Source organism: Sebastes umbrosus, chromosome 13 (genome assembly GCF_015220745.1).
Source record: "Sebastes umbrosus isolate fSebUmb1 chromosome 13, fSebUmb1.pri, whole genome shotgun sequence".
NCBI classification, from domain to species: Eukaryota; Metazoa; Chordata; class Actinopteri; order Perciformes; family Sebastidae; genus Sebastes; species Sebastes umbrosus.
The window spans coordinates 27513744-27536302 of record NC_051281.1 but is presented as its reverse complement, the minus strand read 5'-3'; the positions used below and the strand labels follow the sequence as shown (position 1 = coordinate 27536302).

Genomic DNA, 22559 nt, shown 5'->3' with positions numbered 1-22559 from the left:
ATTATCTGTCTGTCTTGTAGCTGCCCCCCCCCCCCTCAACACCACCACCACCACTTCTCACTCTCACTCAACAGGGACAGGAGTCTCCTATCAGAATGAAAGGACTGCAGCCGCTTTGTTAAAGATCCTGGTTTAAGGTCACTGGTTGGGTTGTGAAGTCATGCAAATACCAGCATGAGTTCATAGCGGAACTGGTCTCGGATCAGTGGTTAGGCATGCTGTTCTGAGTTCTTGTGAATATGACCTCCAGAGTCTATTCAATGCCGGTATTTTTTTCTTATTTTTTACATTCTTTATAATAAGATCCCTTGGACTTTCCGTCTCCATTAACCATAATACCCCATCCTCCCTGCACTCTGGAGCCAGAGCTGACAATGACCTCCTATAGGAGAAAGAGCCATTATTTTTGGTTATGTGAAAATTGAACCTCAGGTTTCATTATTTTTATGTTCTGCTACTTATATTTTAGTCTGGGGTCAACCATGTATCTTCCTTAGACAATTGCAGCCAAGTGGAACCCTTCCCGCCTGCAGTCGTGTCACCTCCCAAGGCTCCAGTGTTATAACTCAGAGAGCCTCTGCAGAGGGCCTTGCTTTGCTGCATCACCTTCATTAACCACCGCGCTGGAAGCTTCTCTGTCATCCCTGGTTCGATGACTCGCCTCTCAACTCCGGCTTAGCTCCCCCAAGTTTATTTTTCCACTTATCTGCTGCGAGGACAGAGGGAGGCAGAGACAGACAGAGAGAAAAGGGGAGACACTCGGAGCTCGGGCTCTGTTTTTTAATCTGTTATTCTCCTGTATTGGCACGGGCGTCTCCAGTGTGGGGATTAAGAATCCAGACAGTGATGGAGCTCGGCGCTGACCCCGAGGGCGGCTGCGGACTGGAGGAGGAGAGGGGAGAAACAAAATAAATCATCTCTGTGGAATGAAAGAGAGGAAGACACAAAGAGGCGGGTGGAGGATTGTGAGTTTATGTGTGTGCTTGTGTGTGTGTGTGAGAGACAGACAAAGAGAAGCGATAGAGAGCAGAGGATGAAGCGAAATATCCGATACAAGGAAGAGAAAGTGAGGTGCTGGCAGGGGTAATGGTCTAGTTGAGGTTGGAGGCAGTCTAAATCCTGAAGCATGACCTAAGAAATCTAAAGGTTACCTCACACAGTTGCACAATACAGCTCCGTGCTGATAACCAGCCGAGTGTTTGCCGTGTAGGAGTATACCTTCGGTGCTTTCACACCTCATTTCCACATGGATGAATTCATCAGATTAATAAACAAGTTCAAGGCTTCAGGCCTATCAGCTCAGAGGCAACACTGGCATGCACTTCTATCTTTCTCTACAGCAGCAGAGAGGCTATACAGTGTTGCTTCTGAAGGAATGGTGTCCTGTGGTTTTTAATTGGTCTCGGATGCATTTTCATATGACCCAGTAAGAGAAAGATCATGTGTGCGCTTGTTGTTTCAGGTGTTATTTATTGTTGGAGCATGTCAACATCAGTTAGACTCCATTTCCCCTTGACCCGTAATAGACCGTAGCTACGAAACACAGGGTCAACTAAGACAGCAATTATTAAAGAAAAGAAGTTCTAGCTTTTATGATACTGTCTCACCCTGAAAGGATAGCTTTGAATTTTTCCAAGCGTCTCCCAACGAGGTCGGACAACATGTCGTACGAACTAGTTCTTTTCAAGCAGAACCCGACCCTTAGTGTTGGTATTTCACTCCAGCAACAAACCTACATGTGACTACCAGGGCATACAGTATCAAGGTAGTCTGTAGTGATCAGTGTCGTGCCTAGATGGTAACCTTAGTTTTGCCCAAACTCTCGCAAGACTCGCTGCCCGATGACCTATCCTAACCTTTACCATTCCAGGTCAATGCCTAACCTCAACCATCTCACAAGAGTTTCACAAATCGAGGGTTACCAACTAGACTTGACCAGTCATCAGTGTCGACTTATGCGTATCCATGCCAACAAATTGGCTTTGCCGGGGTTTTAAGAGTGTTGCGATGTGTTGAGACCTCCAACAAACCAAGTTGCGAAACTTTTGCGTGATGGTTATGTGGCCCGGGCCCAACAGCCAATGGCAAGGCCGCAACTTAAAGTACCAGTTTGATTTTTACAATTAATGTTTTTTGCTTAGAGCCGACAACGCCACCTAGGAAATACTTGGAGCCTAGGACTCTGATAAATTCAGGTTCTTTTACATCAGGTGAGCAGAGTTAAAAACACAGGCAGAAGTTTAAATCAAATTAAAACCAGATTTATTGCAATTAAAATAGCATGGGTCTAAAAATGAATGATTAATCTAAAAGCTAAAAGGAATAAAATGTTACTAGCAACAAGGTTAAAAACTCTATAAAAAGTCTAGTCCAATTTAGTCCAATCCAGCTCTTTAATCCAGTTCAGTCCAATCTAGTCCAATCCAATCCAGCGATCCTCCTCGTGTACGCGTCTTAGCTCCTCCCGTACTCCAACAGCCGTCTGCCCGTCTCGGCCGTCTCTCCAGCACCGTCCGAAAGTTTTTTGAGTGAATCTGCGTTGGCGGACCCGGTCTGCTGCATGTAGTCTCACAGGACTCTCAGGTCACTGGGCTGGTAGGTAGTAGCAGGAGGGCTTTTCTGCTGCACTGCTGTCTCTGGACTGTCTCTGACTGAAGATCTCCTCCTCTGCTGCGAGCCGTTCTCTCCTTTTGTGTCCTCTCCACCTGTGCTGCATCCTGCTAATTGCAGGCTCTCCGCCACACCTGCCGCTCCTCTCCTAATCAGTCTTTGATTGGGGGTGTGGTTGTCCATGGGTCTCATTCCAGTTCATGACTTAAAAACACTTCAATTTACGTTAAAAGCAATCCAAACAACCAACATGCAGGGATAAAACACACACACACACACACAATAGAATAAAAACCATAAAACATGCAAAATAGAATAAAATCAACCATAAAACATAAAACATGCATAAGTCATTTTTGACCCTGTCACAGTTAAGGTCAGGATAGGTCGTCAGGCAGCGAGTCTTGGGGGTTACCTTCTAGATGCGACCATGAACTCCGACCAAATGCTCAAACTAAGCAGTACTGATCAAATATGAATCAATATTCTGTTACTGTAATGTCTATTTCTCTCCTCAATGTTTTCAGAATCATCTTGTAGTGTAGTGTTTAGCTGTAAAATGAGAAAGTTTGTGACCCAGCAGCCATGTTGAGATCAGTTGAGGAAATACCAAGCACCGCCCACCAGCCGGAGCACATCCAATAGGAACGCTCTCTGTCTCTCTCTCTGAAATTACCTGTGATGGGTCAAAGTCTTCCGTCACGGGCTAGATTTTCGAAAGCCTGAAAACAGAGCCATGAGGAGGTGCAGAAGTCAAGTTTTCTCTCAGAACACTTGAATTACAATATGCTGAAAGATAATTATGGAATTTTGCCCAATGATGCCCAAAACTTGTTGCTTACTGAAGCTTTAAACCAATGCAGAGAATAGATAACGTGATTAAAAGAGTCAAACTTAAAAAAAACAGTGCAGTAAACAAAATGGAAAATATAATATTCGGTGTTTCCAATCTGTTTTTTTTTATACTAAATCAATTGGAAGAAAAAGTGATTGCTTTAAACACCAAATACTCTGAATTCTTGATCTGTGTCATTCCCCTCATTGTTTTCCTGCAGACCTCACAGTGTCACCCCCGAGTCTCTGCACTCTGACATCCTCAGTGTTTAGTTTCCCTGCATTTCCTTCCCGGGGCTTTATTTGTCAAGATTGTTTCCTGGCCCAAGGTCACTCCTCCTCATTCAACCTCCTCTCCTCGCCGTATCGATGCCAGTAGAGCCATGGTTCTTGGCCGCTAAAGCTCAATCGATATCCCTGAGCGCTCAGCGCTTGTGCTCTAATATCCTCCAAACACCACCTGCCAAAATATTTATGCTGTATTCATGGGAGATGCTTAGAGAGAGACACGCAGAAGAACAAGGACTGACACAGCTGGGGGCTTGGGTGGGGATCTTAAATAGAAGACTGGGGCAGCTTGTGGTGATTTATAGTTTAATGCAATTCTTATTAAATGTTGCAGAGTCAGTAGAGCTAACGGCTCACATTTCCAGTCTCAGCTCAAGTTTGTTGAGGAGTGTGAATATTATTGATATGCCTGTGAATCACTTGGAACAGGGCCTTTGTTTCACAGCCATTCCTCTGATTGTCCTGTTTACTTAACGGAGACAGAGAGAGTAATGAGAGTGGAAACGCAGGAGGGAGCGAGCTCGGCCGTGATTAAATGATACAGCCTTCTGTTCTAGGAGCAAAGTTGTCCACTTGTCCACACACTGACCACTGCTAGATGGAGGATGTCTGGCTCGACAGCTCTCAGCGCGGGCCAGATGGGCAGACAGAACAAATACAGCCCGTGTTAATCTCTAGTTGTCTTTTTGCCCTTGAGGCGAGTGTATGTGACAGCTGTGTGAGGTGTATTGATGGTTTGACCTCTTGACTTGATAAACTCCTCCGTACTTCATCCTTCCCGGACAAACAAAAAGCTTTGGTATTTGGCTTTGGTATTCTGGCGGCGCACGTCCCATTGTGCCCCTGTCAGGGCCGCGGCGGGAGGTATCGGAGGCCGTGCAGGGGAGGCGGCTGGGCCGGGCCTCGGTGGTTAACATGCAAATGAATGGTTTAATGGGTCTGAAAAGGTCACTCAGGTCAAACCGTGTGATAAGTCAGTGTCAGATTAAAGCGCCATCAGTGTTACTGTGGGTGTTTGTGGGTGGCTGATCTGCAGCGTTGCAGCTGGACTCTTTTGCCTCACGCTACATTGTGAAAAAGACCACAAGGCCTCTTAGTGGCTGCTGCACGCTGCCTCCAAACCCTGCAAACGCTGCCTGTTGTGCATCAATCAAGCACAATGGAAGGATTGCAACTGACAGAGAGGCAGAAAAAAGCCGAAGGATGGGAAAGAGAGACAGACAGAAGATGGGGACAAACAGCGAATGAGGAGCCAAAGAAGAAATGATGATGATGATGATGGTGAGAGGCTGGCCTGCTGGTGCAGGTGGGCGGGCTGTTTGGGGACAATCAATTTTGTATGATATCTTTTTTTTTTATTTTATTGATATGCACCCTGGGGAGGTAAATGCCATCATGGCCCGCGCTATAGATGTCTGCTTGGTGGACGATTGATTGGTCTGGCATTTGATCCTCTGGCTCACGGTGAAGGATGGGGTGATGGAGCCATGAGAGCACCCATGGCCGCCCCACCCCTGCCTATCCCTCTTATCTCCTCTCCTCTCCGCTCCCCTCCATCAATTACCCGTCCCCCTTCTGCCGCTATATATCCCTCACTGTCTCGTTTACCACACAAGTGCCTCTTAAAAAACCCCAGTGAGGTGTGGCTTTGTGAGGTTTAAAGGTTTGGTCCAGGGTTCTGTTGTGCTAAAAGCCATATAAACGTCTGACAGCGAGAAACGTCCACCTATTAAGCACCCCATCAGCTGTCCTCGGCGGCGATTCCTTCATCTCCCTGTGTATTAATGAAATGTTAAAGTAATGCAAGCTACCAGCCTTTAATTTGCTAAGTAATCCAAGGAGCACAGTATACTCTTCCTTTTGTTCTGATTTCAGATGAAGCTGTTTAATTAACCGCCAAACACGTGTGTAGCGCTCACTTAACGATGCACAAGACACACATGCAATAAAGGGACGAGAGAGAGACGGACAGAGACGGAGAGAATGAATCAATTAGATATTTAATTTTCTCGTTTAATAAGGCACTCGATTCATATGAAATCTATATTCTCTTAAATGGGTGATGAATGGAAGAGGCGCGGGCATTACCACATGGCAGAGGAGAATAAAAGACTCCACTGCAAAAGGACAGGATGAATATGAGAGCTGTAATTGGATATCGTGTGAATTAATTTGTCCGTTGAACTTACTATGAATCACATCAGGTCATAAAACCCAGATGGAGCAGAGGGAGGATTGGCACAAGGTGGTGAAGGAAAGATATTTAACATACCAGCGTGAGTGCAGAGGGATGCTTTCACCACAGTCTGCACTGCCACCACGTGGAGAGAAAAGGGTCCACACACACTGTGGGAGAGCCGTGAGTGACTCATTTTGAAGTGCTTATATTTAAAGATTCCAAAGTGTGCCAAATATTCGATACCTTTCAAATAAAAAAATTGCTTTTCAAACTATTAATCAAAGCTTGATATATATTAGAACTGATCTCTTCTCCCCACAGGAAGGAATGTAGAGAGTAACTACTGTGAGAGGAGGGCTAACCGCTTTGTGTTCATGAACCTGTGAAACCTGACCACTACTTGACTATTGATGAAAGTCCATTTCCTACTGGGAGACTCAGTGCAAAAGAATGCAGAGTGGGAGAGAAGCCCGGAGTCGCTCTTATCACTGCCACCTCCTATAACCAAATTTATGAAGACATTTCTTTGGCGTGCTCTACATAAACGTCAGTATTATAATCCTCAATAATCCCCACAGAGAGGGTGATGGAGGATGTATGTGACAGCTAGAACTGTATACCTTTCCCTGTGGGGAGGAGAGAAGGAATGTTTCTGCATGTTTCAAATGCAGCCGTGCATCAATGTGAAGAATGTAGCCGAATCTAAAAGAGGATTCATGCTCATTAATTATGTCCCAATGTCCTATGCATTATTAGAATAGCACAGGGGATAGAGATGTAATTGCAATGCCCTTGTTTAAGCCTCCTCAGGGTCTCATTTCATCGTCTGTTACTCGAGTCTCAAGCTCCCACATTTTTGTATTATGACATATCTTCTGAGAAAACAGGATGTCGGGATGTAATAAATGTGTTTGGGTAATTGTTTGCATCTCATATCTAGAGCTGTCCCAAATTTGACTGCAAAAACTGCAAGTGAAAATTGGGTTTTAGGAGTGAACATCTAAAAAGTGCACTGCTTTCCCTTGTTATTGCTGTGATCCTCTTTTAAATATGTGAGTTTTAAATGTAAGCAGAGGCTAAGGGGGGATTCTATGAATCTGTAATAGTGTTATTAGCTGAAATTATTGTCCAAACCATAGAAATAGAATATAGGAGATCCAAACGCACAAGTTTTTTTTTATACACACAATACTAAAACATAAAAGAATACTGCTGCTGCTGCTGCTGCTACTACTACTTATATAATAATAATAATAATAATAATAATAATAATAATAATAATAATAATAATAATAATTATTATTATTATTATTATTATTATTATTATTATTATTATTATTATTATTATTATTACTATTATAATAACAAATAAGCCTTATAAAAACATGTATTTTTTTCTGGCCAGTTTTGACGAAGTGTATATTGCATAGTAATTTACTTTTACTTTGTTTCAGTTGGTTTATTAAAGTAAGTCGATTAAGTATCTGAATATTTAATATTAAATAAAATAATTAAAACAGCGGAACCTTTAGCAAATGTAAATTGTCTTCGTCGGACTTATTTGAGCGCTGCACGCAACATGGAGGAAAGTAAATACAGTTTGTAGCAGAGCAGTCCTGTTATAGTGAATACCGCTCTGCTGGAGCCAAACCAGGCTTTATTATTCAGTTATTAAGCGATGGGAATATTGTAATTCAGGTGAGTCGTGAAATGAACCGGCATTGTGACGTGTTGTTGTTTTAAACGTATGTTAAAGGTCACGCAGCCTCACCGGCTCTACAGACACATCTCACTCAGTTAGTATCAGACAGGCACCAGGCAGACTACTTCATTTAGACCTGTGTGGTGTGTTTTTAAGACAGAACTTAAAGTCGGCGTGGTGTTTTTAAATGTAACATTAGCTGGTTCTGCAGTTTGTCTCGTGTTAAAGTTCTCTGAGGGATGACAGCAGATCATCAACTCAAAGTAAAGCTGAAGAATGTGTTGAATAAGATAAGATCAGATATTCCTCTGTTAGTCCCGCAGTGGGGACATTTGCAGTGTACAGCAGCAAAGGGGAGAGTGCAAAAAACAAGATGCATCAGCTAACACAGTGAAAAAGAGCTAAACAAAGTGTAACAAAATATGAAGCATTTAAATAGAAGGAAGTATAAAAATAGGAGCAGTATATACAGAACTGACAATAAACAGACTATTAACAAAATTGCACAAGTGGAAAATGATATTGTACAATGAGGATGAATGAATGAATGAATGAAATTCCACCTGAAAATATCAGGTTATTGTCAGTTTTTGGTGTGTAAGTGGTCCACTGGGATGAGTACTGGTTGTGGTCTACTGGGATGAGTACTGGTTGTGGTCTACTGGGAGCAGTGCTGGTTGTGGAGTCTGACAGCTGCAGGAAGGAAGGACCTGCGATAGCTCCTTCACACACTTTGGGTGGAGCAGCCTGTCGCAGAAGGAGCTCTCCAGTGCTGAGATGGTGTCCTGCATGGGGTGGGAGTCATTCTCCATCAGTGATGACAGCTTAGCCATCATCCTCCTCTCTCCCACCACCTCCATTGGGTCCAGGGGGCATCCCAGGACAGAGCTGGCCTTCCTGATCACTCTCTCTAGTCTCTTCTTCTCCGCAGCCGAGATGCTGCTGCCCCAGCAGACCACTCCATAAAAAATGGCTGATGCCACCACCAAATGAGACTGCACATAGATGGAAGTGGAGTGATAATCACACTGTCCTTTTTTTCTCAGCTGCAGGCAGGTCTGAAATCTGCAGAGGAAGATGTTTTGTCTCCGGCTGTCCCTGTGGCTTCAGCCTGGGACACAACTTTGCTCTGTGTCCCGCCGGCAGACTGTCCATAAACTGGCCTCGCTTCAGAAAGCCACAAAGCTTCCCTCAAAGAAAGTCCAAAGCTTACTTTACCCCTTTAGTGGGCTGGAAGCTTACCTGGACAGGTACTGGATTTACTTTCTATAGGCACATGTATTCTTTTATAGCCTGAAGTGGATTTATTTAGTTGATTCATTGGAATGACATTTTTCAGGTCAGTGGACAGGACTCCGTTCCAGCTCTTTCATCCCAGTGTGGAGGACATGGTTAAAGCAGAAAAGCTCTTCTACGCTTCTCCGTCTCATAAGATTGATTACTACATCTCTGCAGAGAGGATGGACCATGTACCTGCACTGAAAGCACCAGAGGTTAGTGGGCCGCCTCGGTCAAACTGTTAACAACTGAGTCATGTTCAGAGCTACCGTAATGTTATCTCTTAAAGTTACCTCATGTGTTTTTACTCTTCATCAAATACAGACCAACGAGTGTATTTAAAAGGCGTATTGCTCTCATGGCTCTCCTTAACAATATTATCTGCTCCTGACTAAGTTCAGACTGGCTTCAGCTCTGCGTGAAAAATCGCAGCTCTCTTCATTCATTTGAATGAGGTCAGTGTATACAACAGAGTATTAGGGCCACGTTGAGGGAAATAAATTGAGAATAAAGTCATAATATTGCGAGAAATAAAGTTGTAATATTATGAGAAATAAAGTCGTAATATTACGACAATAAAGTCATAACTTTACGAGAAAAATATTGTAATATTACAAGAATAAAGTCATAACTTTACGAGAAATAAAGTCGTAATATTACGACAAAGTCATACCCTTACGAGAAAAAAAGTCGTAATATTACGAGAATAAAGTCATAATTTTACGAGAAAAAAAGTAATTTCTTCCTACACAAAAGAGGCAGTTTCCCCAGCAGGTCCGTGTGGTTCTTTCTCGGAATAAATGCAGTTTCTTGCACAATCTTTTCAAGGTCCTGATGATATTGTGGTGCTGATGAGCCAAAAGATGAAGTATTTGGTTATTAGTGAAACCTAAACTAAAGAATAACTTCACAAGATGCTCCACGTTCCTCATTTTCACACTATTTTCCCTCTAAATAACAATTCAAATTACTACTTTATGATATGATGACTTTATTCTCATAAACTTATGACTTTTTTTCTCATAAACTTGTGACTTTATTCTCGAAATCTCAGATTTTTTTTTTCCCTCAATGTGGCCCTAATACTCCGTCGTAAATGTGACGGTGCCGTGACACAATCTGGCAAGATGCTGCATTGACTGAACACGTGCATGCAATGGCAGATTCCTGGTAGACTACTTTGTAACATGAACACGTATTTCTACTGTTTACCTCGCAAACATCCCAAGAATAATTGTTGCTAGTATTATAAACTGCTGTGCTGTGTTTTGGCATCTGATATACTTTGAAACTTGTGGATCTGTTCCTTCAACTGGACTCCTGTCTCACCAGGAGCAACATGCCCCCATCAACCCTTGCGTTGTTTTGATGCAGGGCAGTTTTCTGTCTGAATGCCCGCTAAAGGCTACAGATAATTAGAGAGAGCACAAATTGGTGAAAGCTACAATGTAGCAGGTGTGGTAATACGCTGGCGGTTTGCCACAGATGGTGGAGGGAACTTTTTGTGCTAGGGCACAGAGGAACACAGTGAAGAACACAGTTTAGTGATAAACTAGGCTCTGTCAGTCAATTAAAATATTCAATCGCGATTAAATGCAAGTTAATCACACATTTTTTATCTGTTCAAAATGTACCTTAAAGGGAGATTAGTCAAGTACTTAATACTCTTATCAACATGGAAGTGAACAAATATGCTGCTTTATGCAAATGTATGTATATATTTAGTATTGGAAATCAATATACAACACAAAACAATGACAAATATTGTTCAGAAACCCTCACTGGTACTGCATTTAGCATACAAAATATGCTCAAATCATAACATGGCAAACTGCAGCCCAACAGGCAACAACAGCTGTCAGTGTGTCAGTGTGCTGACTTGACTATGACTTGCCCCAAACTGCATGTGATTATCATAAAGTGGGCATGTATGTAAAGGGGAGACTCGTGAGTACACATAGAACCCATTTTCATTCACATATCTTGAGGTCAGAGGTTGCAGGATTCATTTGAATAATGGCCATGACAGTTTTTCCTCTCCAAAATTTAGCATAACTTTGTAGTGTCAAAAATCAAATTGTGCTGTGTTTCTGTGAAGGAAATGGAATTGATAATCTCTGTTTATGTAAAAAATTATGAGTGGAGGTTCTTATTTTCTCTGCGTTCCACCGTGAGCAGAACTCCTTGTGGATGTTGTGTCACTGTCAGATTGGCAAGTCTGGAACTTTTTCACGCTGCAGTAGTCCAGCCAGATTGGACCGACCGCATCAAACAAAAATACAGTTTATTCTTTAATGACCTAGTGATGTTAAGAGGGACAAAGTCTCCACCCTTAAAGCTTTAGCAGGCAGAACGTTTTTGGCATCATTGGGCAAAACGTCCATAATAACCTTTCAACATATTGTAATTCAAGTGTTCTGAGAGAAAACTAGACTTCTGCACCTCATCATGGCTCTGTTTTCAGGCTTTAAAAAATCTAGACCCTTACAGGAGACTTTGACCAATCACAGTAACAGAATATGGATTGATATTTGATCAGAGCTGCCTAGTTTGACCGTTTGACCAGAGGTCGCGAGTGATTGACAGCTGCTCAGAGATGGCAAGGCTCCAGCTCGGCTCTGATTGGTTGTTTTCCTCCGGTCTCTGAAATCTTGCAGATGCCATTAGGAGCACCGGAGGACACAGAGGCACATGATTTTTTTAGATTACCTGTCTCATGCACTACTGTCAGGATATAGTGACCGTTTTATTAAAATAACTTTTTGTAATCATATTTGTTCCATTCCTACCCACTGCAGCTTTACAAAGTAATTTAACCGACCCGTGTTATCTTTTAAACCCGTGGTTGTCCACATTGCCCTTCCTCGACCCAAAACGTGGACAGTCAGTCTGTGAAAAATGGAGCGTAATGTCTCTTTACCCTTCTGCAGCCTCATACATAATTATGCAGAAGTTGACATCTGATAATAAATGAGCAGATTTATAACCTCTTAGACAGAGGTGTTCACCGGAGGGCTCAGAATGGAACACTGTGTTGATGGGACAACGGGGTCTCTTTGGCATGCCGACTTAGTTACCACTCTGCCTCTCTGCTCTGACATGAGGATGATGTATTTGTAGCTTACTGGCAGCAGCGTGAGCCTCCATCCATCTGTCTCGTGTCTGAGAGATGGAGGAGCCGGAGTCGTGTCCTGTGGGACTGCCGCTCGTTGGTACTGCAGTGGCAAAGTGGCGGCAGCCAATCGGAACAGCCTGTAACAGTCAGAGCAAGGCTGCGGTCGAGAAGTCTTTTTTTTGCTGAGGAAGGATCCTAACGGAGTGAAACGAACTGGAAGTATCTCAGTAGCAGCCATGATAAGAGCTGGTCGAATTCTCTAAATGCTGAGGAAAGGTGCTTCACTGTTTCCTTTCTTATCTCCTTTAGCATAGGATACACTGGAGCATCCTTTATGAAAGGAAAAGAGATAATGCTGTCCCACAATTCCTTGCGGCTGCAACCTATCAAGCTTCAGTAGGCAGAACGTTTTTGGCATCGTTGGGCAAAAAATTCCATAATAACCTTTCAGCATATTGTAATTCAAGTTTTCTGAGAGAAAACTAGACTTCTGCTCCTCCTCATGGCTCTGTTTTCAGGCCGTGACGGAAGACTTCAGGTCAATCACAGGTCATTTCAGAAAGAGAGAGTTCCTATTGAGCGTTCCTATTGGCTGTGCTCCGGTCTGGTGGGCGGTGCTTGGTATTTCCTCAACAGATCTTAACATGGCTGCCTGGTCACAAACTCTCTCATTTTACAGCTAAACCGTACACTACAAGATGTTTCTGAAAACATCAGAGGAGGGAAATAGGCATTACAGTAACAGAATATTGATTCATATTCGATCTGTGCTGCCTAGTTTGACCGTTTGGTCAGAGTTTGCGAGTGATTGACAGCTGTTCAGAGACGGCAAGCTGGACAGCGGACTTCAGATCAGCACTTACTGCTTGTTTTCCTCCGGTCTGTGAAATCATGCAGATGCCATTAGGAGCACCGGAGGACACCGGAGGAAAATAATTTTTCTCAGATGACCTGTCTCATGTACTACTGTTAGGATATAGTGACAATTTTGTAAAAATAACTTTTTTAATCATATTTGCCTCCTTTCTACCCACTGCTGCTTTAAAGCAACGCACCATTCTGCCGTTCATGAAAACAGAATATTCTTATCTTGCATATTATCATCATGCAGTCATACACTGATTGTTATTCATGTTAATAAATATGAGCGGACACGACAACCATTTTGTTTCACTTTATTTTTAATTATTTATTTATTTCAAACATGTAACAAATAAGTAAAAATCAAAACAAGAAAAAAAAAATTAACAATAAACATGCAGCAAACTGTCAATAAACAAATAATCAACATAAATAAATATGACATGTCCTAAAAAGGAGCAGGAAGAAGTAGAACCTACACATGGCCCTACCCCTTCTCCATAACTCCAACAATTATCTCAATATTTATCATATAAACTGTTGTGATTGGTAGTCTCTATATTCCTTTGTTATTTCAGTTCCAACCACGGGAATGAAATATTATTTTTCACCGGTTGTCCACGTTAGGTCAGATAATCCTTTATTATATGTTGATGTAAAGTGTTCCAGCAGCAGAAGGACCTGTGGTATCTCTCTTTCACTGTCACTGAAAGACCTATTTAAGAACACACGGGAAGAGCGTGCACCTTTTGTAGTCCATCTTTGGAACATTGTAGTTTCACCTCGGCAGGCCCGCGTCTCTAACATCCGCCACAGTCGCATCATAATTACAGAGCCTAGTGAAGTGCAGTCAGATTCTCTGAACACCACTGTTGTCTTTTCCTAATTCCTCATGGATTCTCCTTCTCATCTTTCCTTGACGTCATGACTTTTTCCACCGAGGTCAAGGAAAAGATGTTAGGACGTAATTTTTTTTACTTTTCAACACTTCACAGAATAAGGAAAACCTGAAAGACATTTAAGGGAAATATGACAGCACAAACTATCAAGAGCTTTTCATCATTAGCACAGTAACAGTAACACAATATTTCGAGAATAAAGCAACTTGTGTGTATTCCCAGGTGTGTTTCATCGGCAGAAGCAACGTGGGCAAGTCGTCTCTCATCAAAGGTCTGTTCTCCCTGACTCCTGAGGTGGAAGTTCGAGTATCCAAAACTCCAGTGAGTAGTCTCGTCTCACATACTGACTGTCTGTTTCAGTTTCAAGGTCTCGTTTGTATGAGATAACATTATGTGGACTCAGACTTATGATGTTTTACCCTTTTATTTTGAAGTTAAACCTGTTGTTATACACATGGGTAGAGCTGGGTGTCGAACCTCAGTCCCTGAGAAATGAGTCTCAGCATCAAGTCTCAAAAACTGTTTAATAATAATAATAATAATAATAATTTTAGACTATATCATGTAGTAGTTTTATGTATTATGTAGTAGTATTTTGAAGACAACTTAAAAAACTGACATATTGAAAAATTTGGCATATTTACTTAAATGACAAAAAAATGGTTTTGTGGAAAAAAGAGAGAATTTAAAAAGTATATTGAAAGTTCATACTTGAACTTTAGTTGGACGAAATAATTTTGACTCTACTTACGGTCTACTTTTTAGCTTTTCCCCAGCACTTTCAAACCACATTTAATGGCCTTCATCAGCGTATTGTGTAAGTAGACCTTGAGTCAAGAGTCAAGATTTTTGTCCCTGTCGATGTCCATTTTGCGGTTACCTCTTGGTATATGCTGTGTACAAATCATCTTCTTATTTTTCACATCATTATTAACAATTTTGACCCATTTTTACCCTTGTTAACTATTTATTGTTACCCTCGAAATGTGTCTTCTTCGCAGTGTTAAATATTTTGGGACTCCTTTAAGAATAATGATATTAGAGACAGTAAAATCATAACATTGTATTATATTGAATTCAGGTCAAGGGCTTCACACACACCACCAGTGTAGCAGTGAGCAGGTATTTAGTCTATATGTAAATTAAAGAAGCAAAGTGTGAGATATCAGCGTATGAATTGTCTTGTTCAGAGTTGAACTCCTCTCCTCACTCGTCTTCCCTGACACCTCCTGTCTTTCTCTCTTTGTATTTCCTCCTCAGGGTCACACAAAGAAGATGAACTTCTTCCGAGTGGGCAAAGCGTTCACCGTCGTTGACATGCCGGGCTATGGACACAAAGCCCCCAACGACTTTGTGGATATGGTGGAGCCGTACCTCTACACAAGAGAAAAGTAAGACATTTACCTAACGAGACATTTACTTAATCAGAGGTTGGGAGGAGACCATGACAGAACTCCCTTCATTATTATGGGAGATGAAATTTGTTCATATCTGATTTTCAGGTCCGCTGTGCTGATGGGAACGTCTCAAAAGCCTTTCAGTAATAAGAGGACACACAGTTTGTCTCACCTCAGGCAGAATAAATAGTATTCAGAGACACAGACATGTTCTGCTAAAGCTTCTTAAACAAAAGACATTAGTGTCTTCTTTTTACTCAAGCACTCTACACAGAGTACTGATGAAGCCGACATCAACATGGCTTCTCAGAGTGTTTAGTCATCTACATTGGGCCTCCTCAGGCACAAGTTTGATTAAGTTCTCAGAACTACGACCTAAAAGAAGGCAAATATTAACTCATTTGTAGGATCACTGTGATGAGGTTGACCCTTTTGTGTTAATAATATCATCTATCATCCAGCTGGGGGGAAAGATTTTGGCCGTAAAAGCCCAAATCTGGTTCCCTCTGGCTCGTTCTAATGCCACTGTTCCATCATATCACTGATCTTAATTATTGCATATTTTAATGAGTTTGCTCACCTGATTTTAAACATGTAGTGAATTATTGTAAAGGAGAATGATGTGTTTTAGCCCACACCGTCTGTAAACAGCAACCACGCCTATTTCTGACTGATCAGAACTGTTGTAATTGAGACTCATTAGACCTTATTTGAGAGCTTATTTGTTATTTTTTATGTATTCATTGACAACTTCACTGAAGGTTTCTCAAGACACGCCACAATGATGGTTAAAGGTGCTATTGGTAACATTCAGCCACTAGATGTCGCATTCTCCCTCTCCCTATTCCATGGCATTCACTTCAAAACAAATGGTTGCAGTGCACTTACTGTCACACTAAGACAGTTTTTTTCCGCTCTAACTGGCAACTTGATCACTGATGACACAGATACCTCATAGTCATAATAACTCGACGTAAGGGTTTATTTTATAAATAATTTCATTTAAAACAATACATAGGCTAGATAAGACATTAAAAGCATGTTTCCCCCATAAAATAACCATGTTTATATCCATTGAATAAGAGTGCATTTATGTTTATGATAAAACAATACATTAAAGGTCTTATTGATAACATTTTTATTTAGACGAATATTTAAAAAAAAATAATAATACATTCACAGAGCTTTTAGAAAGGTGCCGAATGAAAGTATGACTTTTCATCAAACCCTAACCCAATGGGGACAGTTAGAAAAAGCCATTAAAACACAGAAACTATTTCCTTCCAAATGTATGTCAGTCAGTGAGATTTTATGGTGATTTGCATATTTTTACAATCATTTCTAGAGGTTTAACTTGATGGAGTCAAATTGACCCCGAGGATAAAAGATGTGAGTAAATTTGAGGATAACAGGATGGTTACGAAACTGAACGATCTTTTATCCAAGGTGACCTGAGAGAGGTGAAATAATTACCAATTTGTTTTTAGTCGTCCTGGACCTGAAGATCCGTGTTGGTAAACGTCTGTGTCCTTATTACTATGGCTGTGGAAGACCATGAAAACTCTTCATCATCAGTCACATCCATTGACCGGCTCTTTTGGCTAACGTATGTTTATGTTCCCTCAGTCTGGTGAGGACGTTCCTGTTGGTGGATGGCAGTGTTGGTCTTCAGAAGGCTGACCTGATCGCCCTGGAGATGTGTGAGGAGATCAGACGGCCATATGTGGTAGGAGGTCACACTCTGTTTCTTCATAGATAGTAAGCAGATGATGAAGTGTGGGAGCGGTGGAGAAAACAAACACATTAAATGATTTGGTCAATGTGCAGTTTGTGTAAAGGTGCAGTGTGTAACATGTAAGGCCACCTGCTCCAAACAAATAGGGGGCAGCATTTCACCTCTATAGTGAGTCCATACAATCCAAATACAGGACTGTCTCAGAGAATTAGAATATTGTGATAAAGTTCTTTATTTTCTGTAATGCAATTAAAAAAAACAAAAATGTCATGCATTCTGGATTCATTACAAATCAACTGAAATATTGCAAGCCTTTTATTCTTTTAATATTGCTGATTATGGCTTACAGCTTAAGAAAACACAAATATCCTATCTCTAAATATTAGAATATTTCCTCAGACCAAGTAAAAAAAAAGATTGATAACAGTAAAACAAAATCAAACATTTGAAAATGTCCATTAATGCACTCAGTACTTGGTTGGGAATCCTTTTGCACGGATTACAGCATCAATGCGGCGTGGCATGGAGGCAATCAGCCTGTGGCATTGCTGAGGTGTTATGGATGCCCATGATGCTTCAATAGCGGCCTTTAGCTCATTTGCATTGTTGGGTCTGGTGTCTTTCAGCTTCCTCTTCACAATACCCCACAAATTCTCTATGGGGTTCAGGTCAGGGGAATTGGCAGGCCAATCGAGGACAGTAATGCCATGGGCAGTACACCAGTTACTGGTGGTTCTGGCACTGTGGGCAGGTGCCAGATCATGCTGGAAAATGAAATCCTCATCTCCATAGAGCTTTTCAGCAGACGGAAGCATGTAGTGCTCTAAAATCTCTTGGTACACAGCTGCATTTACTCTGGACTTGATGAAACACAGTGGACCAACACCAGCAGCTGACATTGCTCAAGGATTCCCAACCAAGTACTGAGTGCATTAATGGACATTTTCAAATGTTTGATTTTGTTTTACTGTTATCAATCTTTTTTTTTACTTGGTCTGAGGAAATATTCTAATATTTAGAGATAGGATATTTGTGTTTTCTTAAGCTGTAAGCCATAATCAGCAATATTAAAAGAATAAAAGGCTTGCAATATTTCAGTTGATTTGTAATGAATCCAGAATGCATGACATTTTTGTTTTTTTAATTGCATTACAGAAAATAAAGAACTTTATCACAATATTCTAATTCTCTGAGACAGTCCTGTATACAGTCATCAGTTGTAAGAAAAAAACTAAAAAACAACATCAACTACTAACAGCAGGGCAAGAATATGCAAAATTCAACCAAACTGCTGAAACTCTGAGAGTCAAAATAACACTGCTAACTTATAATCTTCACGTGTGACTACATGTTTTTTTGCCCCAAACTGCATGCGATTATCATAAGATTATCAAGTGGGCATGTCTGTAAAGGGGAGACTCGTGGGTACCCATAGAACCCATTTTCATTCACATATCTGGAGGTCAGAGGTTAAGGGACCCCTTTGAAAATGACCATTACAGTTTTCCTCGCCAAAATTAAGCTCAACTTTGGAGCGTTATTTCGCCCCCTTCCCGACAAGCGATGGATCCCTTAGGTTTTTCTAGTTTCATGTTAGTGACTTCACTCTAGCTTTAAAACGGAGTCCGCTACAAACTCCGAAAGATCTAATCGCGGTCGGGCCCGGCGGCGGGTCGTCGAAATTTTTAAGAGGTTAATAAAAAAAATCGATACAGTGATACCTTGATACTCATTTGTATGGATATTTTCTTACTTCCCTAATGAGACCACCCCGCCGGGAGGAGAACGGTCGGCACTCAGCAGCTCCGGGAGATACACGCCCAGTCAGCGGCCGCTGGGTTTAACCCGTGTAACGGCAGCCCCCTGGAATCAGACCCCCGGTGCTGGGGATTGTACTGGCTGAATTTGAGCTAACTGCTAACTGGGGGTACGTCTCCTGGAGCTGCCGCACACTTTACTCCTGGCGAACCCGGGGAGGATGAGGCTTGGTCCTCTCGTGTTGGACTGAGGGCAGACTGGACGCTACAGTGACTCACTATCGCCTCTCGAGGTACAAGTGGTTTTACAAGACAAGACAGGACGGGCCGGGGCTACTGGTTAGCATGCTCATTTCACTAGATATCTCTGCAACACTGTGAGGCCCGGGCCACAGAGGGAACGCGAGCAGCGCGTGGCGATTGCGGAACCTGTTGTTTTTTATTTCCGCGTCCACGTTAACAGGTTAGAGCAGACACACTGCCCGCGTGAGCAGCGCTGCTCGGCTGTGTCTCTTCTAAAGATCGAGGTCTAGCCTATTTTTAGCGCGAGCCGTTCACAGCAACAACAGACGGTGAGAGTGATCTTTTGACCTTATATTGACATCATAACAACAACATTACTACAGTTTCAATGTCTATATCTGTAGAATATGTCACAGACATGAAAAAAGGAAAGATTATTTTTAAATCAACACTTCTTGCTTTCATTTCAAAATAATTCTGTGGACAGAATTCCTTCATTTAACACAAGGCTTTTATTCTGAAATATTTACAGGACAGTGTTGTAGAAGATGCAGTGACTTTCAGGGCGTTATGAATGAATAAAGTACCGGCTTCTAATTGTGGATTATTATTATTTACCAATTAGATCACGCTTCTTAACCTTTCTCTGTGTAAAATAAATATAAATGACCTTTATAACGAAATGAAATGCCATTATGAAAGTCAAACTCAATGTAGAAAGAAATTGCTGGCAGCTGCAGCAACAGAAACACAGCTGGTGTGGACAACCCATGCGTGAGATACGCAGCACTTCAGCGAGGCAGCCGCCACACGCTGCTGACGTTCCCTGTCTGGCCCGGGCGTAACCTCTTCACATTCTGTTGATTATGTTAGTTCCTTTTTTTTAAGTTTTTAAACTAAAACTCTGGCCAGATCTTACACATTAAACCTTTTAAATCTTTGCTTGAGAAACAGCAGGTAGCACGCAGCATTGTTCATGCTGGAAACAGGATTTATGCTATTAGATGGAGGTGGTACCGTCAGCATTAGCCAGCTTTCACCCCTCCTTTTCACATTTAACTTCTTCTTCTTACCAGTCCTCATCATTATGTCCACACTGCATTAATGCTGAACGCTCTCACTCAGCTATTTAAAAACTGCAGTCCCCTCTGAAATGCCACCGCTGAGGCGTTATAATGAAGCACCCCTCCACTCTCTACGCACTCCACAGTCAATTATTCATGCTCTCAGGTTATTAAACACTTTGACCATTATTAAGATTGTGACAGTACCGCTTTTAACAAAGATGAACTCTCACTGCTGAAAGGCAAAGGAAGCATGAAGGAATGAAGTGACAGGGTCACTTTCCAACCTGAAGCAGACTTTAAAGTTGTTGCTTTGCTGTCATGCTGTTGATTGATATGGAGTAAGATACAGGACAAGATTAACAGCATGTAGGGAACCAGTTAAATCTATTCACTTTTTTTCAGCATTCAGTTATATCCTCTGACAGAAGAATTTAGAGTTCCTACACTGCAACTTTTAAAATATGTGGGAATGGAAATGATGAATTTGCAGCTGCTCTATGCAAACAGAGACTGCACAGTGCAGTCTGAATATGCATATTGTACATTAAGGTAAAATTGTAATGTGTCAAACATTTTGTTGTGCAGATAGTGGTGACTAAGATGGACAAATGTGGGTACGGAACACTGCTGAAAAACTTAATGGATCTTCAGGATGTTGTTAAAACACATACTACAAGCTGCTTCCCCCAGCCATTCCTGGTCAGGTGAGAGTCATGACTTCTATTTGACTGCTTAAAGAATGAGGCTGATGATATTTTTAATGTTTCTTACCATCAACAAAGCTCATAAAAAGATCAGCCTTGAATTGATCCTACCAACAAGTATGTCTATGTATCCAAAGCCTGATATATCTGATTCCTCTGTGCCACAGAGCTCCACTGTTTTCCAAAAACTATTAAAAACACATCGATGAGTCACACTGTTGCACTGGGCGACATGTTCCTTCATTATCATGAATACACACACGTCAAAAAACTCCCCAGGAAACCTTGAATACAACTAGGGCTGTACAATTGTACAACATTTTATTGAAATCTCAATATGGCCTACTGCAGGAGGGCTGAATATGTGTGAAAATACCATTTTAAATTAAATATTGTGGTGCTGCAGAGATTTTCCTGGCCAACACATCATACTCTACAGACTTAAGAAAAACATCTCTTTTTGATACAGATCGCTGCAAAAATCACACCATGATGTAAAAGTCATCATTCTCTGTAATCAGTTTAAATTATCACAATTAGGTTGTTGTTTTTTTCAAATCTGTTCAGGCCTAAATAAAACTCTATACTTCTGCTGACTTTGGGTAATGTCACAGTTCTAACAGCAGCAATCATACATGGTATATGTGTGCAGTTTGTATAAATGCCATCGACGTAGTATTTAGGAAGAGCATTTGTTAAAATGACACCAGTCAGGTTTATATAGGACATTTAAGATGAAGATAAAACTATTAATATAATCACAAAATGCTGAACAAAATATATAAATAATTGAAAATAAACCAAAAAAGTCCAGTTAGGACTTGGAAGTGTTAATAAAACTTGAAAGTTTATTTCCTCTCTGCGTAGGAAAACGACAAGATTAGAATTAAGGAGAGAACTACATGTAAAAGAAAAATGGCATTGGACTTTGGATGCAGAGATCAACCAAAGGGTTCATCAGTTGCTCAACTGTTTACAGTAATAACTGAGAATTGTCTTTGCTGGTTGTAATTGTACCTAATTGAAAAGTGTCTTTGTCTCTCTTTCTTTGCAACAGCTCCCTCCAGTTTTGGGGGATCTACCTGCTGAGATGCTTCATTACTCACGTAACAGGGAGCATCAGGTTAACGAACACCTCTCAAAGCTGACAAGAGGCCAGCTCAGCCTAACTGGGTGGAGCTGGGACTTGCTAAGACCTGAATACATCCACATTGCAACTGCTCACTTTGTTGGTTCGGCTGGTTGTCCTTTTACTTTCTAGTTATGCATTACATCACTCTCTCCAGAATGCAGACAGATGCACACAAGAACACAAGTTTAGCATCTTATTCGTGGGCATTAAAGCAGCAGCAGTGGATAGAAATGGAAATATGGTTAAAAAAAAGTTATTTTTGTAAAAAGGTCACTATATCCTGACAGTAGTGCATGAGACAGGTAATCTGAAAGTATCATGTTCCTCTGTGTCCTCCGGTGCTCCTAATGGCATCTGCAGGATTTCACAGACCGGAGGAAAAAAAACAGTCAGAGCTGATCTGGAGTCTGCCGTCCAGCTGCCGTCTATGAGAGCCATCTGTCAATCACTCACGAACTCCGATCAAAAGGTCAAATTAGGCAGCGCTGATCAAATAGTATGAGTATGAATAGGTGGTTAGACTGGACCTTCACGCATTCCTAACATATTGGTTGAATGACTAATTAACGATGGCTGGGTAATTGATAAACTACACTAACTACACACTCACTGAGTATCAGTGGACAACAGGCTAAACATACATTTGTGTCAGAATTACGTTTATGAAGACTGAAGTCTCTTAAGTTTATTGGTACAATAGTTAGCACTGGACAGGTGATTACTACTGACAACTCTAAGTGTGCTTCAAACAAAGGTCT

At 41.4% G+C, this 22559-nt stretch overlaps 1 protein-coding gene and 1 long non-coding RNA gene across 3 annotated transcripts in view; one reads left to right on the top strand and one right to left on the bottom strand.

Annotated features, from left to right (window-relative positions):
• Nucleotides 1-758: 758 nt before the first annotated feature.
• Nucleotides 759-22559, bottom strand: part of LOC119500086 — a 45169-nt gene continuing 23368 nt past the window's right edge. The window contains exon 3 of one of the 2 annotated variants that reach the window (XR_005209533.1): nucleotides 759-882. This is a non-coding gene — a long non-coding RNA (uncharacterized LOC119500086). Of the gene's footprint in view, nucleotides 883-15007; nucleotides 15141-22559 lie in introns of those variants that run through there. The other variant, XR_005209532.1, reaches the window with a different exon arrangement.
• On the top strand, nucleotides 7458-21890 carry gtpbp8 (GTP binding protein 8 (putative)). The gene is made up of 8 exons (XM_037789526.1): nucleotides 7458-7609; nucleotides 8660-8863; nucleotides 8953-9106; nucleotides 13989-14087; nucleotides 15027-15157; nucleotides 16790-16889; nucleotides 20551-20669; nucleotides 21727-21890. The coding sequence occupies exons 2-8, from the start codon at nucleotides 8691-8693 to the stop codon at nucleotides 21815-21817; spliced, it is 867 nt and encodes a 288-aa protein (XP_037645454.1). The 5' UTR covers nucleotides 7458-7609; nucleotides 8660-8690; the 3' UTR covers nucleotides 21818-21890.